The sequence below is a fragment of the Rhea pennata genome, chromosome 19 (assembly GCF_028389875.1).
Source record: "Rhea pennata isolate bPtePen1 chromosome 19, bPtePen1.pri, whole genome shotgun sequence".
Taxonomy (NCBI): domain Eukaryota; kingdom Metazoa; phylum Chordata; class Aves; order Rheiformes; family Rheidae; genus Rhea; species Rhea pennata.
The window spans coordinates 968724-982670 of record NC_084681.1 but is presented as its reverse complement, the minus strand read 5'-3'; the positions used below and the strand labels follow the sequence as shown (position 1 = coordinate 982670).

The 13947-nt window shown below is 49.5% G+C and overlaps 1 protein-coding gene across 2 annotated transcripts in view; it reads right to left on the bottom strand.

Annotated features, from left to right (window-relative positions):
• RNF213 (ring finger protein 213) overlaps positions 1–12503 on the bottom strand; it is a 56141-nt gene extending 43638 nt beyond the window's left edge. For both annotated transcript variants that reach the window (XM_062591406.1, XM_062591407.1), the window contains exons 1-11: positions 12448–12503; positions 10244–10385; positions 8241–8563; positions 6316–6987; positions 5452–5630; positions 4661–4819; positions 4189–4376; positions 3653–3933; positions 2266–2534; positions 791–979; positions 68–266 (exon numbers count right to left, since the gene is read on the bottom strand). In XM_062591406.1, coding sequence (XP_062447390.1) covers positions 68–266; positions 791–979; positions 2266–2534; positions 3653–3933; positions 4189–4376; positions 4661–4819; positions 5452–5630; positions 6316–6987; positions 8241–8563; positions 10244–10352 — 2568 coding nt within the window. In that variant the 5' untranslated portion in view covers positions 10353–10385; positions 12448–12503. The remainder of the gene's footprint in view (positions 1–67; positions 267–790; positions 980–2265; positions 2535–3652; positions 3934–4188; positions 4377–4660; positions 4820–5451; positions 5631–6315; positions 6988–8240; positions 8564–10243; positions 10386–12447) is intronic.
• Between the last annotated feature and the right edge of the window lie 1444 nt (positions 12504–13947).

The following is a 13947-nucleotide window of genomic DNA, read 5'->3' as shown; positions in this document are numbered from 1 at the left end:
GTGGTGGACACAAAAGCCCAATCTAAGCCTTTATTCCTTACTTGGGTAAAGCTGTTGGAAAACGAACCTTAGAACTACTGTGTGAAATCAGAATGTTCTCTAATCTGTAAGAAACAGCTTGAAGAGAATCTAATAAATCACTGGATAAATCAGTTATAAATTCAGCCAGATCCTCCAGGGGCAGCACGCAGATCCAGGACCTGACCAGAGTCCTGTCAAATTCCATCAAGTATTTCTTTTCCTTCATTAGCTGCAGTAGAATCCCCCTGGATGGAAAACAATACAAAATCTTCAAGTTTTCAAGGTACGAGATGCTAAAGTTGGTTGAGCCCACAGAGGACTGTTACTCTTAACTCGCATGCTTCTTTTGTCTACCTCGAAGACAGGTAAAAGACCCCTAGATCTGGTAATCATAGCACTAATGTCAAACTACTGAGCTGAAGCATTCAACAAAAACAAATTCGAAGTCTTGCTCAGATTGTGCTTTAACTCATAGCAAGCTTAACCAATCCTGCAAGCTGCTCCACAGTTTGTGGAATTAAGGCTTGTTTATGACAAAGATAGTATGCTGTGCAGCTTTGCTGTACACCATAATCTTTGAGCCACCAATATAAGCTGTGTTCATACATCCCAGACACCCAAAATCAACATCCTGCATTTCTTATTTCTTAGAACAAGAGGGGAAAAAAATCTAAGGGATGAAGTAAGGTTATCACCAGCAACTACAACACCAAAATACTGGTTAAAACTAGTAAATCTAGAAAGCCCCCAGACATTCTGCTAAACTCACGTCTGTTGCTCCTTCCTTATTTCAGCAAATTGAAGTCCTTCAAGGCCTGCCCAGGAGTCTTCCGCCATTTGAGAGTGCTCATTGTGCAAAGAATCACCAAAGACATGCAGAAGAGGGAGAATCCATACCCATTGGCCTACTTTGTCATCAATGCATTTTTGGCACAAGATTGTCAGGTAAAATTTCAAACTAAAAAAAAATGGCAAAAGAATATATGGGATGAAAAAAAAACTTTGTCAAAAAAAAAGGCTACGTTTCATTACATACCTTCACATAACTTTTTATAATTATAATTCAATCCTACCTTCCTTGAAGAGTATATAGGACTGAAGTTTAAGACTCAAAGCTGTAATCCTACTTGAATCTCACTGCATAAATATATGTATGCATATTTTTATCTATCTATCTATATATGAATATATATATCAAGTAGAAGTGCCAATAATTTTAACTACAATTTCCACATGACCTCTCCCTAACTCAGTCAGAGATACTGTGAAACAGATGTACAGGGCTACAAATGCATACAGTCATTCTAGTAACTCTCACCAACCTTTTGGCTGGGCTGAAGTATTATTACAAAGGCCCCCCAAAATGAAGTTTAATAGCTGCAGCCATGTAGGTAAAGTAATTAGAAGGTCAGGAGTGCCAGGCAAGCAGATAGATAAAAGTCTAGTGAGCAGGGAGTCTTTAGACTGAGGAAAATCAATGCAAGATGTGCACTGATACATGTAAGAGAATGTGCAGACAAGAAGTATCTGAATATGGCATTTTAATTAATACAAGCAAGGACTAAATATGATGTTACAGATCATTGAAGTTTAAGTATGAATAGCAAACAGGTAAGATAAGCCTTGCTCAAAGCCTTGCTTTGAACAGGAGGTTGGAAACTGAGACCTCCAGAAGACCTTTCAAACCTGAATTTTTCCATGATACTCTGACACTAAGAGCTGGATCCCATATTGTTTGATTGCAAGGTGCCATGCTTATTATCTATTACACTGCAGCAAAACCAATCCAGTTCGCTACTGTCAGTTAGGTGATGTGACTGAATGAGTCTGCTCTGTAATGAGTAGGATTATAAAGACCTTGAAGCTGCCAAATGGTATCAGTGGATGGATGGCCATGCTCTGGAATACGAGTAGCAGGGGAGAATTCCCACAGCCTCAGTTCCTAGGTCAATAACAGCATCCAGAAGGAAAAGCAGATTCTGAAGGAAACAGTGACACTCACGGGCAATACCCTCTTGGCCCAGCTCAGCTGTTTATAAGAAATGCCGTAGAACCAGCAACCCATCTTACTTCAAATACAAGACCCTAACTGCTCTGCACATTTTGATCACTGCTGCAATATATGCCTTTTAGGCCAGCTGGCTAAAAACAGACACTGCTAAGTGTTTTCACAGGTCAAACCATTCCATGCATGCAATCAACACCATCTTCTTACTACACATCCCAGAATTAACATATACGTACCTTACAACCCCTGTAAAAGCATTTTTGGTGTACTGAATTTCATCCCATGCAGCTTCTCGTGACATCTTCTCCAAACACAACAGGCTACACAGGCTAGCCAGATAGTCCTTAGATACCGGCAGGCCAAACTCTACAGCTACTGTTAGAATGATCAGCCCCAGAGCTAGTTTACTTTTTATTACCATGTTCTTCTGCAATGCACGTGCACCTTCTGGATCAAAGAAAGGAAGAGCTATTTTCCAGATATATTTTAGCAGCAAACCATTTACCTAAGACAAAGAAGGGGAGAAACAAACACACATCAAAATATTAGTTCCCCTCTAAGCCATCTTTTGAGGCCATATTTTTCCCCTCAGTGTCCATTACATCTAGATACTCCATAGCCACATGCACCACACAGTCCCCAGTACCACCACTTGGTTACTGCTGCATGTCCCCACACCCAGAACAGCTGGGCAACATCAAGGAGCAGCACAGATCTCAGGAAGGAAACTGTGGGCTGTTTTACACTTAAGATTCTAGAGGAGGGGACACATGACCAACTTACCTCATCATCTTAAGCTGCAGTCTTGATCAGCAAGCAAACAGGCTTTAGCTTCCCAGTGGACTCAGACTGGTTGGGAGTCAGTGAAAGCAGATTTCAGCCCTACCCACAGCCCCCAAAGCCACTCCAAAACTACGTCTCAGGAGTTACACAGTATTGTGATGCTTGGTGATCCCATGGTATCAAAACCACTCCTCTAAAAACAAGCAGTTGTTTAAACCATTCACACTCTCTACAGTGCTTCGGTAGCCAAGACATAAGGTTACATCAGTATGCCATCTTGTGGCCTCTGCCTCATATCCAGGAGGAATGAGGCCACTGAAAGTTAGAAATAAGCAGCCAGCAGTGTGAAGCCCCCAAAGAGGATGTGATATTTCTGCCATATTTCCTACTTATTCCAGGTAAGAAATTCAGGGTTTCAGAAGCCCTGTCTGCACCAGTCATAAGAAGTAAGCCAGGAGGAGCTTGTCTCAAAACATGGCAAGTTTGGAGTCAAAGACAAGCGCAGAGAAGGCAGTGACAGAGTGACTAGCAGCAAAACTGAAGGGCTAGGCATAGGAAACTAACATCCAGACAAAACTCTCTCAAAAATCACCACGTCAAATCACCACAGTCAGGAGCTCTGCTCCTGACCAGAACTGCAACTAGTTAAAATGGTTTGACTGGAAGTTCTCAAGGTACGAAGTGGCAGTCACCACAAAAGGATTCACATTTGTTCTGTCACACATGAATCTTTTGACTGGAATGCCAAATTAGATAAACAAGGTCAATAGCAAAATTAAAGCTCTATGTTTAGTAACCCAATTTCTGTCTTCTAGGATCTGTTAGAAGAAAACATATTACCTTCTCTGCTCCAAAGTTTAACTCTGCCCATAGTATTTGCCTGCCATCATATACCAATGGCTCTCTCAGAACAACATAAAATTGTGTCAGTTGGGAGAGGAAGTTTCTCAGGTTGACAGGACTCCAGGTTTCTAGAATGCTGAAGATATTTTCTAGCATAACATTTGCTGCTATTATCTTCCCTTCCACCACATCTTTGCATTTATCACGGGCAATTTTGTTCCAGACGCTTTTTATTACGGAAGGCTTTGCACACACAATATCATCATATTGATGCCATTCTGTAATAAATAACAGAGATCAGAACACAGAAGAAAATCATTTGAGAAACAAACACCCATCTGCCCATGCCACTGCTCTTCTAGTTGCCCACAGAAATACTCGCACTGACCCATTAAGTTTCCAGCCTCAGTCAGTGGATTCTAATAAAGCTAGTCTATATGAAGTTAGAATCCATTCCACTAGAAGGCCTCTAATTGTGCATAATTGCTCCCCAGACCAATCTGTAACTTGCAGATCAAGTGGCAAAATTTTACCTCCATTGTTGATCAAGTTGCCTCTTATAAATAAGCAGCGATTCACAATATTATTAGTTAATGTAGGCTTGTAAATAAATTCATAGTCTCCTTCACTACACCAGTATTTGTAAGGGATATATTTATCCTTATTTTCTTTTGCAAGAGTTACACAGCCTTCAATGAGGTATCCATGTTCTGCTAGATGCCTAGATAACACAAAACACACCAAAGGAGGGCAAAACATAAGACAGATGCCAGTTGATCTATGTACTTCTTCTCCATGCATCACCTCAGTTTTTAACAGGAACAATGATTACTCTTTCATGATGACTATTCCGGAATACTTATCTTCACTACAAAAACACTTTGGGGCTATATACAATATGGACATATGGCTTATCTGATATATTAAAATGAAGTACCATGCTGCATCCTGTTCTCCACATGCAATATCCTCCTCTCCCTCTGTGTGACTCAAAAGAGTACTTACTTGGTGCAGTTCAGCTCACAAATGTTGTCCTTCCAGTCTTTATAACCAGAAATGCCTTCAGCTCTGATGAACACTTTATGGATCTCGGGGTTTAGCTTGAAGTCTTTGGACAATATCGCATGGAAATACACTGTAATATCATCTCTTTGGTTCACAGAACTGCAACAGAAAGAATTAAAAATATGTATTTAAAACAATTTGTGCAATTTAAAAAACAAAATGCATTTCTGAGATCCTAGTTTACTGGACGCAAGAGCCATGAGCTTTGTCAGCATTTCCTGCTAAAACCAATGCTACATGGCATGCCTCATGCAAAACCCTCTGATGGGTTCCTAAAGGAAGCATGAAATGCTCTGATCACACCTGTGCAACCTGAAATGGCTGTGTTTTACCCTTCTTCCAGCTCACATTCACTGAGCAAAACAAGCTACACCAACAAAAACAGCTCTTTGCCTACTTAACCCACAAAATTACATGTGTGAAGCAGTCCTGGCCACAGGTAAGAATTTTCTAATTCATTAGAAATTCTAATTCATTCTTTCATTCAGAAAGACTCAGCTGCCAAGTGTACCACATTAGCCAGTATGTCACTTGTGCTGCAGCTCCTGATCGCTAACTCTCCTTTGCATGACCAGCACTTTGCTTCAGTTTTAAGTCCAGTTCTATTTTCACAGACCCAAGATATATGAAGAACTAATCTTAGTACTTCAATCTCCCACCTCAGTCTGGAATTCTCCTTGCACCAAATCCTGTAAGTGGAGAATGCTGGGAAGCAGCAAGGATCTTCTCACCTTTGTTTAATATTATCCACAGGTTTCTGGTTCTTTTGTTGCTTTGTGTCCCTGTGACTGCTGGCAACAGCTGAAACATTGCCTTCTTTAGCAAACTCTGGCCCTTTGGTCTGATTTTTATCAGTTGTTTCATGTACTTCCTCTTTTGGGGTCTTTGTTTTCTCCTTTGCATTTTCCTTCTGTAATAGGAGCATAAACAGTATGAAATTAAGTCAGAAGACCCTGGAAGTACAACATCAAAAGAACTGTTCAGCATCTCCTCAGACAGTAGGAGATATCCAGCACACAAAGCATACCAGTTAACTTCATACTTTTGTCCTCTTGAAACACCAATCTCTCACCAAGACAAATGCAGTAAGGGGAAACTGCTTATTAAGGAGAATAGTGGATGGATTGCAAGAGGAATTCAATACACACACAACTGGAGGAAGTCAGGTCAATAAGCCATGGATCCTCAGAGGATAGAGCATAAAGGAAATTAAAGATAAACAAGAGCAATCTACAGCTTAACAGGTCTATCCACGAGTGGATGGTGCATGGATTCCTACAACACATGAAGGTCTCTTGGTTAGAGGAGAATTAACATATCTCAGTGGAGAACACTCCTGGAAGAGCTGTCTGGAGAACAGACAAGTTCACAGCTCCTGGTAGTAACTCAGCAACTATTCAATACTGGAGCTGTGCTAGAACCAACACACAAGAGAATAGAGTCACAAGAGACACTTTATAGTGCCACTCGCTTTCTTTCCATATGCCCAATCTCATGAACTTCAGCTTTATTGACTACAAAAAAGGGAATTAAAAATAAAGGGAAACATTTCCCAACATGACCAAATACTCACAAGTCTTCATTAACATATTCACCTTGAAAGTCAAAGAGCTCATTTGCTGGCTGCTCTCTTGTTTACTCTTCTCAGCCTGTGAGTTTTTGACCACAGGTGGAGTCTCCACATCTTGACTTTGATGTGCAGAACAAGACGTTGCAGACTTACTTTCAGATGCCCCTATATCCGGGCAAAATTCAAAGGAGATGCTTGCTCTGTCTCCCTTTGAGGCCAGTTTGTCTCTGCTGTCCAAGGACTGGGAATCTAGTCTGGTTTCTGGAAGTAATCCAGTGTCAGATGCATCATTGTGCCCTTCCACATTACTCCTGACTGTTTCTCCATGCTCTGCAGTACTTCCACCCCCTACCTTTTCCTCTGAGGCTGTTGAGCTTGTAGATGAGGCATCCACATTACCAATGGTGCTCCGTTTTGATGCGGTCATCATGTCTACTTTGTTGTGACCATCTTCTGCAATTATTTCCAGACTTTGAGCCTCTTTTTCCAAGTGACCCAAGACACTACCATTTTCACATGTTCCTCCACTGTCACCACCAAGCAAATCAGCATGAGCTTTGCCTGCTTCATTGCTTTGTGGAACTGTGTGTGTATCAATCACTTCTGGTGTTTGAGCCGGTGCTGTGCTTAGGGGAGGCAAAGAGTTCTGCTCCTCAGAGTCAGAAGGATTTGTCTTTGCTTTATTCCTCTTCCTTTTCTATATGAAGGAAGGAACACAACAAAATACCAGTTTACTCATGGTAATGGAGAAATTCTTTACCACCTCTCTCACTGCAGGTAGTACAAACATCATCTTGCTATGTGAAGTTAAGGGAGAACAATCACAAACCGAACAGACAAGACCAGCTACCATGTGATCATAAATACCCATAAATCAAATGGATAAATCAAATGGAATCAAATGATAACATCACATTGCAGTTCAAAGAGAAAGTGAGAACTTTGTCAGTTCTAACTCAGCTTTGAACTACATAAGTGTACTTGGCCTGAATGTTGATCTAAAGGCAGCAATTAGGCCAAGAGAAACCAAGATGGCCGAGGAGACTAGGCCACGCTTATTACCTTTGGCAGCTTCAGGTATCTTGTCATGAACTAGACTGGACACCTGATACGTTTTAAAAATAACTGGAAGCGAGTTACAACCCAGCTCCCCAACAGCTCCCCAGGCAATTGCACAACACAGAAGAGGGAATGGGGGACAGCAAAGAAAAGTGATGCATCTGAAGGTTACACTGATGCATGCCAGCATTGACATGTTTGGAAAACCACTGACTGTCAATGCTGATATAGGAAAAATCATGCACCATAGTTCAAAGAACTGTACCTCAGCAGTCATTAAAAAAATCAAATCAGCAAATTCTCGTCTGATTTGTAGTCCTATAGGTCTAACACACATGAAGTTTGCTGAGCTCGTTCAAATAAAAATGACTGAGATGCATCTTTCTTAACTCTTGGGAATCTCAGAAATTTTGACATTTTATTACAAAGTTGTTTTAAGTCATAAGTTAACAAAAAAGAGCTGCTCAGAAAAAACTTTAAATTCTCTAATTAAAGATGCAAGTAATTTTTGAAAATTATGTACTTTTAATACTGAAGGTTTTCTCACCAGTAATGCAAAACAAGATATTAACTGGGCAGCTCTGAGTACAATGCCACTAACAAGAAGATACTGACCTAAATAAAACGAACTAGTAAGGTGAATCCTGTAGTGTTTCTCTTAATGGAACAAATGTACTGTTAGGGGTAGCTGTCAGCTATCCACATACACAACACTTACAATGCAAACAAATGTATCTGGAGCTTGCCTAGGAACAAAGGCAGCAGTGTCAGGTTTGCCAGATTCATACAAAAGGGATTAGTGGTGATGTAACCCTGTCTCACTGCATTAGGGAAGACAGAGCAACAAGTTAGCAGCCATTCCTGCTCCTCAGCACTGGCAAAGAGCCTCACCTTCCGCTGAGACTTTCTAGAGGAATGATCTGTCATGCATTTAGGTACGGTCTCTGAAGTATTGCCTGGATCTCCTATGCTCTCCAGAAGTGATACTTGCTCTTCCTCCTCCTCTGGTTTGGTGATAGAAGGTGGCCCACTGGCAGTGCATTCAGGTGTGGTCTCTGAGGTACTGCTCAGAGTTCTTACACTCTCCAGCAGCAATGCTCCCTCCTTCTTCGTTTCAGTGGTAGAAGGCAGCCCATCAGCACCTTCTTCTTTCAGCTTTCCTCCAGGCTCCACGCCTGTATCTGGGACTGGAGCTGGCTTCACCTCTGCTCTTTCTGCAATGGAAGCAAGGTTCATTGTTAAACTAGAGTCAGGACAGAAAACAGTTCTCAACTGCTAGTGAGCAAGCAGGGCCTGCTGCTCATTAAATGCATCAATTCAACACACAAGCTGCTTTGTTTCCTCTTCAGTAACAACCACTAGCAATAACACCATCTCCAACCCCAGCAGAGCCTCTTTCCTCCTTCTAGGCTCCCACAGTCAGTAGCAGAATAATTAAGGTAAGAAACCACTATGCTCAGATACAAATCTATCTTTATTCTACCTCCAGTTAGCATGCTACTAGCCAAAGCAGCAGGCCTCAACTGCCTGCTAAAACTCTCAAGGATCCCCAAGATGTGCAAGTGACAGGACACTGGCATTTCTCCTAACTGGCTGTGCGACCTCTTCCACACAGCTGAACACTGTGTCCAGGAAGGAAATTCTCTTTTCCTCTTCAGCAGTTTCAGCCAGTCTTTAAAACCTTCTGTGGAAAGGCAGCTCAGTTCTGACCCAAGCATCAGAGTGGATCTCCACTTCTACATACCTGTTTCACAGGCTCTTCAGCACTGTTCCTGCCCTGTTTTTGAGAGCAGAAGCACTTAACCTCTTTGAGAAGAGGTCAACTAACACCAAAGGACACTGGTTTCTTTCGAGTATTTTTGGAAGCAGGAGGACACACACAATCAAGGTGGAGGTCAGCACATAGCCCCTTTGAGTGTTACAGCTTGAAAGGTGCACCATGCTTAATGACAGCAGGTTGTTCTGTGTCTGAACCAAACATCCTTTGCAATATCGTTTCGCATCCAATTTAATGTCATGTCATTATCCAAAGACTTTAAACTCTTGCATGAGTCACTGCTCCTCAGCAACTCCTCTGTTGACAGGGCTTGACCTACACATATTTACTTGGGGGAAAACTCTCTGGTCCCTCAGAGCAGATTTACTTTGCTGATACAGCAGAACTCCTTCTACCACGATTAGTTATTGACAGAGCAGGGTCAAAGCTTTGGGATCACCAGATCAGATTCTGTGGACATTTTTCTACAGTATTTAAAACTTAAAGATCTCAGGTTTGTTACCTTGCCATTCTGGATTGTGTAAGGATCTGTTAAGATTAGATCTTTTTGGTACTACAACAGGTCGATTCTGATTTAGCAGATTCCTTTAGGACCCTAGTTCTTCATTTCAACACATCAAAAGCTGCCCTGGTGATTTGGGCCTTTCTTGCTTTAAGCAGAGAAGGGATCAGCCAATATTTCCTCCAATGTAACTGCATTAATTCTGTGTACTCAAATCTCTTACTACTAGTGGAGGTAAAATTAGCATGTTGTCAAGAAGAGATGGAAATTCAGACAGCAAGCTGTAAACCTAACAATACTATGAGGATAGGAAATTCTGGTTCAGTAGGGACTAAATTGGACTTTGCAGAGCAGTATTCCATAAAAACGGCACCAGTTCATTGGCAAAACAGGAACCAGTTCAGCATTGGAGAGCTAGATGTGGAGCATATGCATGGGAGGTATCAATGACTGAAACCACTCTTTCCACCCCTCTCCAGTCACTGCAACATGAGGAAAGCTCCAGACAAGCCACGAGTGCTACAGCTGGCACAAGAACCAGCTGCTGCCCTGGCCTTTGGTGGCCAGCCAGCCCCCAGTGTCGCCCACCGCTCCACTCACACCGCACCCTCCTACCTGGCTCCTGGGGCCCCGTGCTGGCACCGGGAGGCAGCGGGGCCCCACAGCGGCTGCAAAACCTGGGGGAATCATCTTGAGAGACAAAGTGACACTTAGGACACTTCATGCTTCCCAGACACCAACGCTGCGCTCGGCTTTTCTGAGCCACAGGGAAAGAGAAAGGGATGGGACAGACGGAGAAAAACGAGCAGTTAACGCAAAACAACCAACTTCAGCCATACCGTCCTTTCCTCGCTCATTTTCTGTTTTCAGGGAACAAACTGAAAAAGTAAGATAGGGATGTGAAGGCTTCACGGAGCGCTGCTGGGCACAAACAGGACAGCTCATAGCCCAGCCGGGCACAACCAACAGGCTGGGGCAGAACAGTAGGGAAAAAAAAATATATATATATATGTATATATGTATATACACACGTGTATCTACATACATGTATGTACGGGTGTGTGTACATATATTTTAAAACATACTCCACTCTGCGTGGAAATCTTTTAGGAATAAACGCGTCAGGGAGCAGAAGCTCCCGGCTCTGCCCCTCCTCGACCAGCCCTGCCGAGCCGCGCGGCTCCCCGCGGCCCTCCGGCTCGCGGCCCCCCTTTACCTCACGTCCGCAGACCGGCCGAGGGCCGCCGCGAGGGCCGCGCCGCCAGGCCCCGGCCCCGGCCCCGGCCCCGGCCCCGGGCCGCTCTGCAAACGCTTCCGCGAGCGAGGCGCCCCCCGGGCAGCGGCCGCCCCCGGGGCCGGGCCAAGGCCGCGGCCACGGGCCGGGCCGGCCCCCACCTCGGCCGCCCCCCGGGGGGGGGGGGGCGGGGGGGGGCTGACCCGAGGGGCGGGGCCGACCCCCGAGGGGCGGGGCCGACCCCCCGAGGGGCGGGGCCGACCCCCCGAGGGGCGGGGCCGACCCCCCGAGGGGCGGGGCCCGCATGCAAATGACTCTTCGCTTGTCCCCGCCGCTGGACAGCGGCTCCGGCGCTGCCGGGGAGGGAGGGGATATGCAAAACAGCCGGGCAGCTGGGCCAATGGCGCGGCAAGGGGCCGGCAGAATGTAAATGAAGCCCGCTGGGTGAGCACCGGCGGCAGGGGGCGGGTCTGCCTACAACTCCCAGCGTGCACCGGGGGGGGGGGCCGAGGGGGCGCCGCAGCGGGGGGAGGGGGGGGAGTGCGGGGTGCCCAGGGGAGCGGGGATGAACCGGCAAGGGGGGGATGCGGAGCGAAGGGTGCGAGGTCACGCGGGGGGGGGTTGCGGGATGCCCAGGGAAGCGGGGATGCACCGGGGGGGGAGTGCGGGGTGCACCGGAGCGGGGGAGTGCGGGGTGCCCAGGGGAGCGGGGATGCGCCGGGGGGGAGTGCGGGGTGCACCGGAGCGGGGGAGTGCGGGATGCCCAGGGGAGCGGGGATGCGCCGGGGGGGAGTGCGGGGTGCACCGGAGCGGGGGAGTGCGGGGTGCCCAGGGGAGCGGGGATGCGCCGGGGGGGAGTGCGGGGTGCACCGGAGCGGGGGAGTGCGGGATGCCCAGGGGAGCGGGGATGCGCCGGGGGGGAGTGCGGGGTGCACCGGAGCGGGGGAGTGCGGGATGCCCAGGGGAGCGGGGATGCGCCGGGGGGGAGTGCGGGGTGCACCGGAGCGGGGGAGTGCGGGATGCCCAGGGGAGCGGGGATGCGCCGGGGGGGAGTGCGGGGTGCACCGGAGCGGGGGAGTGCGGGGTGCCCAGGGGAGCGGGGATGCACCGGGGGGGAGTGCGGGGTGCACGGGAGCGGGGGAGTGCGGGGTGCCCAGGGGAGCGGGGATGCACCGGGGGGGAGTGCGGGGTGCACGGGAGCGGGGGAGTGCGGGGTGCCCAGGGGAGCGGGGATGCGCCGGGGGGGGAGATGCGGAGCGAAGGGTGCGAGGTCACGCGGGGGGGTTGCGGGGTGCCCAAGGGAGCGGGGGTGCACCGGCGGGTCAGCGTGCACGGGGCGGGGGGGGAGGCAGCAGCGGGCGGGCGGAGGCGCCGCGCTGCACCGGCGAGGGGGCACACACCGGGCAGCCCCGGGAGCTCCGAGGGGCCGCGAGGTAGTCGGGGGCGGGGGGACACTGCAGCCGGCCCCCCACTCGGCGCGCCCCGGCTCGGGACCCGCCGTGGCTCCCCTCCCCGGCGGCCCCCGCACGCAAAGCCCCGGTGCCCCGCGGCCAGCCCGGCCCCGCCGCGCCGCGGCTGCACTCACCGACGGGACGGGACGGGACGGGACGGGACGGGGACCGGCAGCGCCCGCTCCGGCAGCCGCTCCGGCAGCGCCGCCCGCCCCGGCGGAGTTTCGCTTTTAGGCGAAGCGGCGAAGTTTCGCTTTCCGGACGTCACGGGCGGCCGCCCCCGCCCCGCCCCGGCGGCGCCGCAGCCGCCGCGGCCCCCGGGCTCGGCAGCGCTCCGCGACTCCCGCGGCTCCTCCCGGCGGGGAGGACGCGGCGCTGAACGGCCGCCGTCGGACACCGGCGGTTGCTCCGGCAGCGGGAAAGCTGCACGAGCCGCTGGGAAGCAGCGGGAAGGAGCGGGAAGGAGGGATGCAGCAGCCGAGCGCCTGAGAGCAGGGCATGGGCGGCCCGAGGGCAGGGAACCGCCGGGAGCGGGCGAGCGGCGTCTGGTCCGCTCCGTGCTGCAGCGCGGCCCAGCCCTGCTGGCCCGGCCCTTGGGCACTGGGAGCTTTTAGACAATTAAGCCCTTTGTGGAGGGCTCTGGAAGAGGCTTTTTATTAATCCGATTTGAGTCGCAGCGCAGAACGAGTGACATGCGGGACGAGTGCACCTGTGCCGTGCCTGGAGCGTCCCTGGGGAGCATCTGCCCAGCGGCGCCGGGGTCCCCTGCGCCCAGGCTGCTCCAGGGGAAACACGAGGTCTTGTGCAGGGGAGCAAAATACATATATATAAAACTAACTTCGGGCTGGATATCCACCCCTCCAGCTTGAGCTCCGTGGCAAGGAGCCAGCGAAGGCATTGGCGAGGAAGGAGCCCAGCTCCCGCCTCCAGCGCCCGGCCAGCTCTGCGGCACGGGGAGCCGTTTGTGGCCGGTGCAAGCAGCCGGCGGCTGGCCGAGTCCCCCTCTGCCCGCTCCAGAGCAGGGCGGTCCTGCCGGAGACGCGCTCGTAGCCCCGGCCCTGTGCTGCGCGCCACGTCCCGCGGCACTCCGACCTCCCGAGAAGCCTTTCGTTGTTTGGCCGCTCAGGCAGAGCTGCACCAGCTCCCTACCATGGCCCGGGCGGCCCCGTCTCATTCCCCGTGGGGGTCTTGGAGGTGCTACAGCACCACGGGCAGTAAATGGACAGAAATTAGCTCCTAAGGCTGCCAGTGCAGGACTGGGTCAGCACGTGTACAAAGAAAGCGTTTGACCATTAGTCTGTTTAGCTTAATGCATCTCTTGAAGCCCCTCCTGTCTCCCAGCACAGGAAAGAGCACTCATCCCCCCCCCCCCGGCCAGCCTCGCACACGGCTGAGGTGCTCGTGTCTCCTTTTGCAAGAAGTTTTGCTCCTCTCCTTGCAAAACCTGCAAAACCTCTGGCCAGCAGCGCAGGCACGTGCCTCCGGGAATTGCCCCCGGAGTTCATGCAGCGCCCTGGTTTCAGTTTCTTTTCCCTGCTCAGCGCTCTGTGGTGTCCAGGAATTAGAACTTAGTCACTCCTTCCTCCACTGAAGGCAAAAGCTTTCCCCAGAGGCAGGCAGAGATGCACGCTCAA